This window comes from Ctenopharyngodon idella, chromosome 4 (genome assembly GCF_019924925.1).
Source record: "Ctenopharyngodon idella isolate HZGC_01 chromosome 4, HZGC01, whole genome shotgun sequence".
Classification (NCBI taxonomy): Eukaryota; Metazoa; Chordata; class Actinopteri; order Cypriniformes; family Xenocyprididae; genus Ctenopharyngodon; species Ctenopharyngodon idella.
The window spans coordinates 23,307,217-23,323,086 of NC_067223.1; the positions used below are offsets into that span (position 1 = coordinate 23,307,217).

A 15,870-nucleotide genomic window follows, 5' to 3' on the forward strand; every position below is an offset into this window, starting at 1 on the left:
AGTCACACAGTGTGAATTATCAAAGACGCGATCTAAGAGAATCGACGATGCATTGCTGACGGTCGTGAGATATTTGGCATGTTAAATATCTGTACATGTCTGCGATTCGAAATCCTGCTGTGTGAAATGAGTTCTGCCTGAAAATGACATCAGCGATGACCTACAGCCAATGAGAGAGCAAGATACAGGGCAGCGGGAAGTTCGGGGAGGAGTTATAGACCCATTTCCTCCTCCATAATCTTTTTGTTCATTTTTTTTAAAAATGAAAAGGATCTTTTTCTTTTTTCAATCCTTTTCGCTGCAAGTAAGCACACAGACAATTTGGATCACAAGCTTCTTGCGGGCTAACATTTTTACTAACAATTCCGGTCTCACACGTGTCCTTGTGTTATTCCCTTATCACTCCTCGCATGTGTTTGGTTGTGAAGTGTAGTTTGTGGACCAGACAGAGGTGTCGGCAATTCTTCCTATTGTAAAGTCATGCAATATGTTCAGTGACTGAATGCTGTCGCAGATAGTGGTGCAGTGTGAAAAGAACAGTGATCTGATGAGTTTGAATATCATGCAGTGTGAACTCGACATTACTTGACACAGGTAAATTGCAATCAAGGATTATTTTTTTTTTTTTAAATAGAGTACTCATATTTAATCGAGGAATCGTGACAGCCCTACTTTTGAGTCACATGTGATATTTATGGGCCCTGCTGAAACTCTTTATACAATGTTACATAGACAGCTCAGACTTTTATACAGTAATCTAAAGCAAATTTCAAACACACATTAGTCCTCATTAATACAGATTTATATGTTAATGGTTCTTCATCTTAAATCATACGCTGAAGGTTCAGAATTATTGGAATCACATTCTTCAAAGCTCCTGTTATCTTAAGGGAAACAGTAGATAACCACTGAAAGTGTTGTGGTTATTCTCGCTATCAAATATCTTCGTGTTAGGCCAAAGATTAACATAGACAACATCTCCAACCTCCAGGATCAACACAACTCTATTTGAGGAGTTTAAATCATACTGAGGCTGATTATCACACGCTCTCCATTCTTAAAAATGGAGGCACCTGATGCAGTTCCGCTACGACCAAATACAGAGATTCTGAACATGTACGCTCCTTTCAGTGGGGCTGTGAAAACACCTAAATCAAATAACAAGAGATACAGAATCAGCTGTTTCCTGTATGATTGCTTACTTACCAAACACACTGTAATAGTTTAGAAAGATGGCAGATGATTTCAGGCTACGTTTACACGACAACAATGTCCTAAAAACACTCTTTTTTTCTTTGCGTTTTTCGCATAATGACAACAACGTTGTCAAAACGATCCCCGTTCACACAGATCCGTAGAATCAACTTAAAAACACTGTATTCTGCTGCCAGGCCAGTAGTTGGCGATGTCACTTTGTAAAGAAAAACTACACACCTGGAGACTGAACACGTAATACGCATGACATCACAGTTTTCACAGATTCACATTTTTGTAGTTTACACAGAGACAATAACAGTATTGTTTCCAAAAACTTTGAAAGTGTTTGTAAATAACTTTCAAAAGTTTGCATTTTCATGTCCCCAAAACGCTGTTGTCCTGTGAATGAACGGCCAAAACACAAAACTCAAATTTACTGTTTTTAGTTGAAACTGGTGTCGTGTAAACGACTCCTAATTCTCTTACACACATTACACAACTGCAGAGAGGTCTGAATGGAGCAGAAGGGTTTTCATTACTATAAACTGAGTTTTATGACTCCATTTCATTGATAATTACCTGTAATTGGGTTGTAGGCGTTCCCTATGTTTGTGAAGACGTTCCTGTAGGTTAGTGTGATTTCAGTGGTAAAAGGACCAATATATCCTTCACCAGATTGCCTCAGTGCAGCTGAAAAAGCTATTTCTCTGTCTGTTATTGAAAAACATAAGCAATATTGTGATATATTACTGTATTACACTGAGAATGTATACACTGAATTTAACATCATTCAAGCACACTTTCACCTCTATTTTCCTTTCTCAACTCCACTTGACTCAGAGTAAGATTTGAAATTTCTGTGAAGGAAAAAAGATTCTTTTAAATGACATTTACATTTACACCCAAAAATGAAAATTATCCCACATTATAAACCTTGGAGAACTAAGGATATTTTTAAATATATCTCGGATTGTGTTCGTTTGAAGGAAGATAGTCATATAAGGTGAGTAAATCATGGGATAATTTTCATTTTTGAGTGAACTATCCCTTTAATAAGTGTTATTAGACAAGATAACACGCCTAATGTTAGCCATGACGGGAAAATAACAGATGATCATTTTCTGGCAGTTACTAATTATTTGTATGGGTATAAAATAATAATTTGCAGGACAAAACTAAGGATAGGCTACTCTAATTAATCATTATTACAGTGTTTTGAAATCGCACATATTGTTGAGAAGTCGTTATTTTGTTTTTTTGGTGCACAAAAAGTATTCTTGTTGGTTTATAATATTAAGATAGAACCACTGAACTCACATGAACTGTTTCAAATATGTTTTTAGTCCCTTTATGGACCTTGAGAGTTTCAATGGCTTTGCTCTCAATGGAGGCCTCACTGAGCCATCGGATTTCATCAACAATATCTTATTTTGTGTTCGGAAGATGAACAAAGGTCTTACGGGTGTAGAACGACATGAAGGTGAGTAATAAATTACATTATTTTCATTTTTGGGTGAACTAACCCTTCAAGATCAAAGTAGACACCGCAAAACAGCTCACATTTAAGGTTCTAGGAGTAGAACCACAGTTCTTTGTGTCCTTAAACACACACACACACACACACTTCTGTGTACTGGCAGTCCAGTTCTGCTCCTTTTTCTCGTGGGTAGTCACATACGTACATAACTAACAATTACTGTACAACTCTGTCCATACAGTATAAGGCAATTCTTAGAAAAAAAAAAACAAAAATAAATAACAATTTAAGCATTGCATTATATTCAACAATTTGATCAAATATGTGTAGCAAAAAGTCATCTAAAATAAACATTCATGTGCAGATTAGTCGGCCTAAAATTACACTGTATGTAATACTACTGTTTGTTTGTGCACATCTATTTCCTATTCGTATTTAACCCTTACTTTACTCTTTACTTTACTCTTTACTTTTAACTGCCATTACTGTGTATTTAGAATCTGGTCATATGGTGTAAAATCACTACGTGTTTAAGTTTTTTTTATCAATGCTTTTCTTACAGTATTGACAGTAACTCCGTTGTCAGTATTGGTCCATTTTTGTCTGAAGGAGATAACTGATAACAAATGTACAACAGAAATGCACAGAAAAAAAATATAGCTGCAAACAGCGATGATGGGCCAAAGCCCTAGTGCCACCGCCACCCTGGTTGTCTTGGGATAAGTGTACATGGTGGGAAATGTGCTTTTAATGTGGGTAATATGAGAATTTTCATTTTGGGTGAACTGTCCCTTTAAGTCAGGTGTTATGACACATCTGTACCCTTTGCTTCACAGGACACATGTGCTGTCCACTAAATACTATTTATCTGTTAGTGATTTCTAACTTGTTATAACAACTGCAACTCTTTACGAAAGGTTGAATCATTACCACAAGGAGTGTTTAGTTTTATCATTCCCTTTCACTCATTTGCTAGAAGGTAATACCAAACAAAACAAACTGTTGACCTTTTTATGAACACCAACACAATAGTCCCAATATTGAAAGTCCATGAATAGGCTCGTTGGCCACAACAAAGCATGCTGCACAAGTCCTGAAAAGTGAAGACAAAGCGCTGCGATCGCCCCCAGGTTGTTGTATATCCCAGTATAGGTCATAAACACCGCCCTCTCCATGTAATTTAATGGGACGTGAGAAAAACTAAACAATTAAATTACACTTCAATTTTTTTTTTCTCCAAAGATACTTTCTGTCATTTTATGTAGTTTTTATCACATTGATGTAAGTTAATTGACATCATAATTGACAGAGAAGTAGTCACTGAGGCACCAACAGACCTTTTTTAGGAGGAGATTGGAGTTTTAACTTTAATTTCTACATTTCCATAACTTTTTTTCACACTGACATGAGTTGTTCTGCAGTAAACTGTGCTAAACAATTCTGCGGGAGTGCTGGCGCCTAGATAATGTAGTTCTGTGACCCAGGGGGTCACTTCGTCCCTAACTCTGGGCCCAGGTGTCATCCACATGATCAGTGAAGATATTGTGGTAGATTTTCCCCTACGCATCTGACTTAAGTTTACGTTTTTACCTGGGGCGTCTCCTAATCGACACCCGAGCGTCTCCTAATCGACACTCAACAATATACCTGATGTTTCGGCGCGTCTCCTAATCGACACTCAATATCTCAATAATATCTTTCCCCTTTTCTTATATTTGGACATGATTCAGACACACACTAATTATGATTAATTAAAAATTCCATTACAATATGCTTCTGCCTATCAGTCCATGTGTGGAAATTTACTGTTTATGATTTTCATAGCCAATCAGAATCATTCATACCTTAAGTAATGATGTCAGGGCTCCAGACTGCGATTAAATGGTCATATTTTGTGACCTTTTTTTCTGCCAGCGCGACTAAGTTTTGATAGAGGTCACACTGGTGCGAGCAACACATTGCACAACTGATAAGAGCTGCCATTTCTGTTTCATATGAGACAGAAATGGCAAACAAAATTAAAGTGAAATGTAAGCACTACTTGTTTGAGCTGTGCAGTGTTTATCAGCACTGTGCAATAATAGACAGCACAAGCTCAGCATGCGTTGATCTCGATCACGTGACACTCTTTACTGCTGGGAGATCCAGTGAGAAAGAGTTTGAATACACAGCAAAATTAATAACATCACTGTGAGATCTAGTGGGAAGCATTCACATTCAGCGCAGAATTGACCGTACACAAATACCCGCCCTCTTTACTTATGTTGCTATGTCCGACAAGCCATGTCGTTCTCATGCCACACATCATGTTCTCAAACAGAGAAAAATGCATTGCAGACAAAGATGACACTGATGATAACACGTCGACAGACAAGACAGAGAAGGTTACTTTTGAAACATTTTTGAAATTTTGTCATTTTTAAAGGTAAGTGAGTCAAACCTGATCTAAATTATAAGCACTTAAAAATACTTAAAATCAGACAGAAGACTTCTCCGTGGTCTGTTCAGGTTCAATGACTTAATGTCACGTGAGGCAGAGTTTGGTTATTAAGTTATAAGTTAGTTTATTTATTACATTTAGTATTTTTAGCAGTACATATATTCTACAAACAGTCTATACAAGTAATTAAATTAAGTATAAATATTAAGTTCTTCAGTCAAGGCAATATCACTGATGGAGGCAATGTCAGCGATGGTTCTGGTGCCGGAGAAGCTCTTCAGGTGTGAAGCAGCATGTCCAGTTCTCTTCACGTTCCAGCCTTTTATAGACTATCTGACCTCTTCTCTTTTGCTGTCTCCGATGTCTCGTCTTGCAACACTTCATCCAAAGGTAACGATCTTTTTTGTACTTTATAGCAAAGCTCTTTCTAATACATGTTTTTCTCTATTCTACCAACATGGTCCTAATAAAATCTTAAAACAACAGTTGTCTTTTTTTATAAACTACATTCTTATTAATGTTTTTATAACAATAAAGTGTTTTGTCTCTTTTCTTAATAAGCAATTATCTTATTAAACACTTTTACAAAAAACAGTTGTTTTGTCTTTCTTAATTAATACATGCTTTAATAAATGTGTTACACCAGTTGTCTTTCGTTCTTTAAACCAAACATCTATTTTCCTCCAAGTTATCTTCAACATTTTTTATATGAAAAGCTATCATTTGCTTTCTATAAACCAAACTGTGCTGCTTCTTTTCTTTTAAACAATTATCACTTTTATCAGTCACTTAGTGTTTTTCCAATAAATATTTTGCAGTTGTGTTTTTTCTTCTTATTAAACTTATTATGTTGCATGTTCTAATGAAGCAGGGTATTGCTGATAACAACAATTGATATAGAGTCTAATAATCCCGCCTAAGAAGCGATAGAAATGTTAAATTAATGATTGATGGTTCGTTTAGATCAGGTCTGATGAAGTGCATATAGAGCTAGAAATTTGGGATTTCATCATTTCACTCTCTTAAAACACGTTCTTTCCTCAGTTTCTCTCTTTCTGCAACTTGTGTGAATATGTGTGTGTGTGCGTGTTTGTGCTAGATATTAGTTTGTGTTAGAATAATCAAAGTCTCATTTATATTTTTAAAGAGAAGTGTCTTGTGTTATGTGCTTATGTATTTAATGTCTTCAACTGCAGATCTATGTTACCTTACTCATACTCATATCCACTACAGAGCTTACGGCCCATGCTGTACGCTGTACAATTCCTTTGCTCGGTTAAAATAATGCTGCGTTCACGCCACCTCGTATTTACTGGAATCTTGAGATTAAAACGTGACGTTATATTCGGAGCTGTTCACGTCCTTGGACTGGGAATTATGCATTTCCATGGCACCACTATCAACGCCTATTAATCTACAGTGGTCAGGTGGTACAGCGGCCACGTGGTACATGTGGGAGCTTTCAGAAAACTCCCAGCTTAAAAGCTGTAATTGCGAGCTGTACGAGGACGTGAACACTTTTTACAAGCTAGAATCTCGTAACTACAGGAATTACGAGGCCGTGTGAACGCACCTTATATGACATGGTTTAAAAAAGACACAGCTGAAACTGATAAACTAATAATGAGCAGAGAGTTCTGGGAAATGGAGTCCGGGAATAACAGTGTGACTGTAAGGGACAAGGCTGCAATCTGCAGAAAACAAAAGTTTTGACATACACCTAAAAATGTCTTGAGGCATGTATGTGTGGTATTATTAGAATAAATGACTACGGACTGTATAATTATTGAAATTTTTTTTTTTTTTTTTTCAATTCAATGACCCATTACCATTTATTCCTCTGTTTAACTATGCAGTGGCATTCAGCTAAGCTGTCATGTTTTCCCTCGCAGGAAAGATGAGATGTGATTTCCCTGATGAGGACTCAAGATGATTAAAAGAAGCAGCTCACAACAAACTCTCAAATGAGAGAAAGATCAGTGACAATAGTATGTATTCATTTTATTTAAGTATTGTCTCATATATAGTTGCATTTTCATTCTTTGAGTCATTGTGCTTTTACCCTAGTTTGTAGGGAATAAAGATGTGTGTGAACACAGGGTGAATTCAGGTTGACACTTTTTCCAAGTCATCTCAATGGCAAAAAGTGTCCCAATCACCCTACCACATGTGTTGTGAATAAATGTTAAAATGTAATAACACAAGTGTATATGGTCTGTCACATTCTAACATGATGACCTCCCGTAGCAGTTTACCTTGAATATTAACTTGTGATCACTAAAGCCTTGTCTTGCATGTGTACTACATATGTTTTCAGATTATGACTAGTATGTAAGTAATATCACAGGTTTATCATGGACAAACAACACTTTTCTTGCAGGAATATCATATAATGTTACCATAATATTCTAGAAATAAAGGGTTACAGGAATACCACACAATACTACAAAAATATAACACAATTAAGCACTAGCCCCTCACTGCAGAACATCTGGACCAGGATCCAGATCCAGGGGGTGGAGATGGGTAGGTTTAGGGATATGTAAAGTGGGAGGAGTTGGATCTGGATCTAACCTCGGCCCCTGGATCTCATGTTCTGCAGTGAGGGGCTAGTGACTCAATTACCACACCAGTTTTGTCTGGTACTCTTGATGTTTTATTGCATGGAATACAACAGGACATTTTTGTAAGCAATAATACATAGTCTGGTAAATGTGGTGTCCTAATTATAAATAAATCATAAACAAATCTGGAAATTGCCAAAGTCAGACATTTTGATTGCAAAAAAAAAAAAAAAAATCACACACACACACAAAAATCCAGGTAGGACTGATAAATAAATCATGCATCTCTCGAAGCAAGTATTGTTGGGGAAATATTCATGAAAATATGAGGAAAAGAAAATACCACAATGCCTCTTTATTCTCTAATTTATTTCTGTAGGATGAAGAGATACAGATCAAGAATCAGTAACAAGATACACTCAAGTAATCATATTGTTTTATAGAACAACACTGTTAAAATACATAATATAATGTACATAATAAAGACAATCAACTTTTGTACATTATGTATTAAAACAAATGCCTGCAGAGGGCGCCAATAGACTGGTGATTGTTACACTTTACAGCAGATTAAATCCTTGTTCAGTATTGGTCAAATGACATTTAATTAAAACGTTCACTTAATCTTTAATATTTGGCCGCTTCTTTACGATAGAAATGCAACAGGTTTAAACTTTTATTTTGTAATCATGATAAACAGTTTACATATTTAGAAACACACTGATGTATTCTCCTGTGTTGGCTTTGGTTTATAAATTATTTATGTTACAAATCTGATTAAATGGTGCCCAGATGAAAGTTATAAGCAACACAAACTCTCAGAGATGGAGTTTGAGACGCTTCACGCATGTAAATAATTAAAGCCCATATATTAAATGGCAGGGCATATATTTTTTTAATTGAATCGCAGCCTTTGTGAATTCAGAATTATTGGAATCATTCTGCAAAGCTCCTGTTATCTTAAGGGAAACAGTAGGAAACCACTGAAAGTGCTGGGGTTCTGATCGTTATCAAATATCCTTGTGTTAGGCCAAAGTCTCACATAGACAACATCTCCAACCTCCAGGATCAACACAACTCCATTAGAGGAGTTTAAATCATTCTGAGCCTGATAAGCATATGCTATAACCACCTTCTCTCCATTCTTATAAATGGAGGCACCTGATGGAGTTGGACCATGACCATGTACATTGATTCTGAACATGTAGGCTCCTTTCAGTGGGGCTGTGAAAATACCTAAATCAAATAACAAGAGATACAGAATCAGTTTCCTGTATGATACCAAACACACTGTACTAGTTTTGAAAGATGGTAAACCATTTCAGGCTACATTTACACGACAACAATATCCTAATACAGTATATATATATATATATATATATAGAAAGAGAGAGAGAGAGAGAGAGAGAGAGAGATTACATTTATAATACCATGGTTGCACTACAAACATCAAAACATAGTTATGGTAATTGAGACTCTAGTACTAAATACTGTTGCTGTAGTATTTTTACTGTGGTAAAACCATGGATAACTAGAAAGAAAACATTCTCACAGGGCGAAAACGTTTTTGTTTCATTTCAATGTATTTTTAATATATGCATTTAATATATGCAATCATAAATAAACATTAAAAAAGCTGAAAATAATGGTCAAGCTCATTCATTATTTAGCTCATAATCAGCAGGTGATGTGTTAAAGATGACAAATAGTTTTTTCTTTGCATTTTTCTCATACTTTCACACAGATCTGTGGAAACAACTTAAAAACACTGTATTCTGCTGCCGGGCCAGTAGTTGGCGATGTCACTTTGTAAAGAAACACTACACACCTATAGACTGAACAAGTAATGAGCATGACATCTCCATTTTCACAAATTCACATTTTTTGTACTTTACATAGAGACGACATCACTATCGTTTTCAAAAACTGCATTTTTAGGCCCCCAAAACTCCTTTGTCGTGTGAATGAACGACCAAAACACTTCCAAAGTTTTCCTTTTTCAGTTGAAACTCGTGTCGGCCACTAATTCTCTTACACACATTACACAACTGCAGAGAGGTCTGAATGGAGCAGAAGGGTTTTCATTACTATAAACTGAGTTTTATGACTCCATTTCATTGATAATTACCTGTAATTGGGTTGTAGGCGTTCCCTATGTTTGTGATGACGTTCCTGTAGGTTAGTGTGATTTCAGTGGTAAAAGGACCAATATATCCACCGCCAGATTGCATCAGTGCAGCTGAAAAAGCTATTTCTCTGTCTGTTATTGAAAAACATAAGCAATATTGTGATATATTACTGTATTACACTGAGAATGTATACACTGAATTTAACATCATTCAAGCACACTTTCACCTCTATTTTCCTTTCTCAACTCCACTTGACTCAGAGTAAGATTTGAAATTTCTGTGAAGGAATAAAGATTCTGTTAAATGACATTTACACTGATTATTGTAATAGATAACACAATTTACACAGTATACACTCAACTTTACACTAACATTTACACTATACAATGTATTGCATTGGTGTTTTACTTTGAGGATCGTTGATAAAAGAGTGAATGTTTTGGTGAAGTACCATCATTTTTCTTGTTCAGCTCTTCCAGGATAAATGTCTGTTGTTCCTTCAGTTGCGTCTCTAAAGCTCTGATGTTTTCTTTCTGCTCTGTAACGGTGGCGGTCAGTTCTCTCAGTGCTAACGCAGTTAACAGTATTGGCAGTAACTCTGTTATCAGTATTGGTCCATTTTTGTCTGAAGGAGATAACTGATAACAAATGTACAGAAAAAATGTATAGCTGCAAGCAGCGATGACGGGCCCAAGCTTTGGTGCCACCGCCACCCTGGTTGCTTTAGGATAACTGAGAACGGTGAGAAATGTGCTTTTAAAGTGGGTAAATGACAATTGTCATTTTTGGGTGAACTATCCCTATAAGTAGGGTGTTGTGACACATCTGTACCCTTTGCTTCACAGAACACATGTGCTTTCCACTACATACCATTTATCTAATAGCGATTTCTAACACGTTATAACAACTGCAACTCTTTACGAAAGGGTCGAATCACTATAACAGGGAGAGTTTGGTTGTATCGTTCCCTTTTACTCATTTGCTAGAAGGTAACACCAAACAAAACACAAACTGTTGACTTTTTAGGAACTCCAACAAAATAGTCCCAATATTCCATCAATAGGCTCATTGGCCGCAACACACCAGTTCCTTAGTCCATAGAAATAAAAGGTAATAATAAAAATAATACTCAACAGCTTGATGACAAACCGAAAGTCCAGATGGAAAAATCAAATGTCCCAAAGAAGAGAAAAAGTATAATCTGCTGGTCCAGGCACCACAGAAACACAGGTTATCCTCCAGCTGAAGAAAAAAAGTCCTCAGAGTTTAGTCTGAAAAAAGTATATTCCAGATTAGAGCGTGCACGTATAAAACAGCTCTAAAGTCTAATACACCATGACTCATCATTTTTGGACAAATACTTTCACAACTCACATCCCTCTTCAAAATGGCCACCCTTCCCTTCTAATGGGCTGGTCCATCAAAATAAAAGTCCTTATTGACCAACAAACAAAAAAAATAGGTAGGAGGGTAGAAGGGTAGGATTTCGAAATCCCCTGCCGCTTCAGATGTTTATGCTTTGAGAGATGTGTAACGAGTTATTAACAAATATTTTTCCTTTTACCTATTAAATGATTTGAATAACATCTTTAAGCTTATGCTTTTGAGAGAGATTAAAACATATTTCTTCTCTTCTAGCTGACCAAGACAGCCAAGGTCACAGGGATGTGAGGTGTAACTGTGAAAATGTAATGTAAGCAGAGCGGTGTTACAATACAGAAGGGACTGAGGCAGATATAACAGACAAGGATGTTTATTGATACCAGCAATGGTGAAACAGCAGTGCAGGTGAATATAACGTGATGTAATTGAAGATGGATAGAGTGCAGATAAGTAATACTGTCCTTAGTTGATTGTAGAAGAGGGGAACTTGAATGACGCTGGAGAAACTTGACGTTGGAGACGGAGAACACTCACACACAGATGGGAATCACACGAGGAGAACAGGAGACGCTGGAGACAGGTAAGTAGGTTTGTAGGAGTCCTTGAGGTAAGCATACAGGTAAGTCTTGATGCAAACAAGACCGGACGAAGACTGTGTGTGATTGTGGGTGTTAAATACTGTGGGTGATGCGGTGCTGATGAGGTGCAGGTGATCAGTACTCTGGGGAATCGGTGCACTGTGATTGGTGAGTGGTGGAGCCTGGCGTGTCTGTGACAAGCGGCCTACGACCTCCTTGTGAGAACTGAAGCTGGCTTCTGCTTCAATGGCTGATGGCTGAATGGCTTTTTTTTTTTTTTTTTAACTTAAGTGAGCATCATGCAGGGCTTTACTGTAGCAGTGTTACAATGTAACTATGTCATGTTTGGTCTCATCTGACAGCTTAGAAACTGAACTGAATTGTGGTGAACTTTATATTAAAGTATCCTAATGTACGATGTAGGTGTTGTTGTTTAAACATGCATTGAGGAGAATATGTTCAAGTATTCTCCCCTCTTTAATCCTATTGAAGGGTCCAATTCCTGAATCCAGTGTATTAAGAACACACACACTGATTCTAATATATATAATTCATAAATATATGTGTGGTTTTCCTTCACATGCAAGAATATCCTAAGTTATTTGTTGTGTGGTAAGATTAGATTTTTTATTAGTTTTTCTTCATAAAAGGTGTCATCAGGGTGTGTAAACCATCATAAAGTATATAGAGGTTAATCAATAACGAAAGTATATTTTTGACACGTGCAGAAGCACAAATGACATTCAGGCTGTTAAACAGGCCTGCAGTAAAAGCTTCAGATCAGACCCTGAACACACTGATTCATGTCACACAAAGAATGACTGTGCAAATAAATAAATAGTTCATTATTTCTGAATCTGGATTTATTCAGTATATCCTTTTGAGAAATTTGTAATGAGTGAATTATAATCAAGATATTAATTAATAATCAATATTTATCCTTCTACGTATTAAATGATTTCAATGATTTCTTCAAGCTCGACATTAGTTACAGAATTACATGTCTGAATATGGACTTGTTTTTGTAAGGTTTGAGAGAGAAGCTTTGACGCCTCTCGCGGTTTAAACAAATAGGGCTCGGCCACAAACTCAAGCTCCTCTCTTCTTCAAAATCCTGACATTTCTCTTTAAAAATTCTTTGTTTTACAATTCGTGACTGGTGTTTTGTTTTGCTCTCTCCTCTGTTCTTCCACGTATGTCATTACGTCATGCGTCGGGTCAGAGTTCACTCTTTCGCTGTAAATCGATGCGTACGGCCGTCTGTCAGAAGCTAGTTCTTTTAGTTTGTAAAATAGTTTTAAATATGGATATTTTTCTTACACAAACACATGGCTTCATTTCAGAAGGCCTTTATTAACCCCCTGGAGCCGTGTGAATATCTTTTATGATGGATTGATGCACTTCTTTGGGCTTCAAAATCTCATCCTCTATTTACTGCTATTGTAAAGCTTGGATTAGCCAGGACATAATCCCCCAATTTCACAGACAAGGCTTAAGATAGTCCTAGACTAAAATGCATATTGTAGTCGTACTGACATATCTTAAAATATGACAGTGCCATTGTTTTGTCTCAAGATGCACACCAGTAATGTTTTTTTCTAGGGCATGTTTATAAAAACTACTTAAATACCCTAATTGAACTAAGACCTAATCCTGGAACTAACCCTTAAACCAATCACAATCCTTCAACGTGAGAGCAGCCTACAAACTCATTGCTGAGTGTTGAAGTTGACTTCTGCTGATGAAACTGTACAATTTTCTTCAGTTGACTGCACTTCTGACTCCTGGTCTTCATTCATCATATCTGATCCTCGGGCCTTCAACTGTAAATTTCCATACACTATATTTTCCTATCAGTTCAGAGTCTGATAAATAATGGCATTATACATATCTCCAACTGCTTTTTGTTTCTATTATTGGTTAAAAATAGAAGCGTACTCTTCCAGTCTTACAACGAGTTAATAATTATATGTGTGGTTTTTCTTCACATGCAAGAATAAGTTATGGGAAAGTGGAAAAATCGACACTTTTTATATTGTGTTCATTGACATCTACTAGAATGACATGTCTGAATGTGTTGTGTTGTCAGATTGTTTTTTATTTGTTTTTCTTCATAAAAGGTGTCATCAGGGTGTGTAAACCACCATAAACTATATAGTGGTTAATCAATAACGAAAGTATATTTTTGACACGTGCAGAAGCACGAATGACATTCAGGCTGTTAAACAGGCCTGCAGTAAAAGCTTCAGATCAGACCCTGAACAGACTTTGGACTGAACAACACTGAATTGAAGCATTTAGAGTAAGTGCTCATTTATAAAATATGCGTATGTGCAGATTAGATCTTAGAGTGTTTATGCTAAAATTCAAAGTTCATATTTATAAAAAGTGGTTCAAAAATTGAAAGTAGTTCTTTCAATTTCAAATCTTAGGAATAAGATAATTGTGTAGTGTAATGTAAACAATGGGCCATGCAACATATAAGCAGTAGAGAATGTCATTCTTGTTTTGTACAGAAAAAGAAAACACTGTATAATGCCACCTGATGTTAGTGTTTTTAGGTCTGTGTTTTATGATTGTCAAAATACTAAAAAAGCAAAAAATAAAATAAAATAAAATAAAATCTTTTGAGTAAAAGTTCTTTTCTTTTGAGATAAACAGTGCCACAAATATTGTGAACAGAGATAAACATCTACTGAACCTGAAACAACTCTTAATTATGATTAACAATTAACTTGCACTACTTTTTTTTTATCTGAAGTAATATAAATCAAGTACAAAAGACAGTAAATCAGGACACTATAAAAGGAACATGAGAGGCTGTGGGGATGACAGAGCAAGAGCTGGAAACAAACATCAGTGAAGAATGAAGGCTTTAGTATGTATACTGCTGCTGTTGGAAACCTTTGTGTTTGTCGTCCAGCAGCAGGTAGATGGAGGACTCAATGAGAATGAGATCAGTCAACAGATCAGCTCTGAGGACGGAAGACAGAATCCACCTCAAACAGACACTTTGAGAGCTGAAGCTTCAACTGACAGCCAACAATACTGCAATCTGGGCATCCCTGACATCCATGCAGCACTGAGAGAACTGACCGCCACCGTTACAGAGCAGAAAGGAAACATCAGAGAACTGACCGCCACCGTTACAGAGCAGAAAGAAATCAACAGAGCTTTAGAGACACAACTGAGGGAACAACAGACGTTTATCCTGGAAGAGCTGAACAAGAAAAATGAAGGTACCTCACCAAAACATTCACTCTTTTATCAATGATCCTCAAAGTAAAACACCTGCAATACATTGTATAGTGTAAATGTTAGTGTAAAGTTGAGTGTATACTGTGTAAATTGTGTTATCTATTACAATAATCAGTGTAAATGTCATTTAACAGAATCTTTATTCCTTCACAGAAATTTCAAATCTTACTCTGAGTCAAGTGGAGTTGAGAAAGGAAAATAGAGGTGAAAGTGTGCTTGAATGATGTTAAATTCAGTGTATACATTCTCAGTGTAATACAGTAATATATCACAATATTGCTTATGTTTTTCAATAACAGACAGAGAAATAGCTTTTTCAGCTACAATGATGGAATCTGGTCATGGATATATTGGTCCTTTTTCCACTGAAATCACACTAACCTACAGGAACGTCTTCACAAACATAGGGAACGCCTACAACCCAATTACAGGTAATTATCAATGAAATGGAGTCATAAAACTCAGTTTATAGTAATGAAAACCCTTCTGCTCCATTCAGACCTCTCTGCTCCATTCAGACCTCTCTGCAGTTGTGTAATGTGTGTAAGAGAATTAAATGATCTGTCATCTTTCAAAACTATTACAGTGTGTTTGGTAATGGACTACTTGCACTGAGCTTCATGACACACTTTGAAATACAAGCACAACTCATTTATCTCCACTTATGTATATCTTCAATGTGCTCTAGTCAATTACTTTACTAAATGGCACATAAAATGAGTGTCTATGAGAAGATTTTAAAAAATCTGGACATTTTTCAGTCAGGAGAAGAGATATTCTGATGATTACTGTGTAACGGATTTTCCAAACTCAACAGAACATGAAGTTTTAATCAACTCAAGTC

The 15,870-nt window shown here is 36.3% G+C and overlaps 2 protein-coding genes across 26 annotated transcripts in view; one reads left to right on the forward strand and one right to left on the reverse strand.

Moving 5' to 3' along the window:
- Nucleotides 1-15,870, forward strand: part of LOC127511199 (heavy metal-binding protein HIP-like) — a 219,057-nt gene that overhangs the window by 175,898 nt on the left and 27,289 nt on the right. For 4 of the 23 annotated variants that reach the window (XM_051891927.1, XM_051891929.1, XM_051891925.1 and 1 more), the window contains exon 2: nucleotides 14,854-15,007. The exons of 12 other annotated variants lie outside the window; for them this stretch is intronic. In XM_051891927.1, coding sequence (XP_051747887.1) covers nucleotides 14,854-15,007 — 154 coding nt within the window. Of the gene's footprint in view, nucleotides 1-14,853; nucleotides 15,008-15,179; nucleotides 15,231-15,325; nucleotides 15,458-15,870 lie in introns of all 23 variants that reach the window. 7 more of the 23 variants (XM_051891924.1, XM_051891942.1, XR_007929874.1 and 4 more) reach the window with 5 other exon arrangements.
- The window catches only part of LOC127511220 (uncharacterized), a 120,069-nt gene continuing 110,404 nt past the window's right edge, over nucleotides 6,206-15,870 (reverse strand). For 2 of the 3 annotated variants that reach the window (XM_051891978.1, XM_051891976.1), the window contains one exon: nucleotides 6,206-8,914. In XM_051891978.1, the coding sequence (XP_051747938.1) occupies nucleotides 8,634-8,914 (281 nt within the window). In that variant the 3' untranslated portion in view covers nucleotides 6,206-8,633. Of the gene's footprint in view, nucleotides 8,915-9,806; nucleotides 9,939-15,870 lie in introns of all 3 variants that reach the window. The other variant, XM_051891977.1, reaches the window with a different exon arrangement.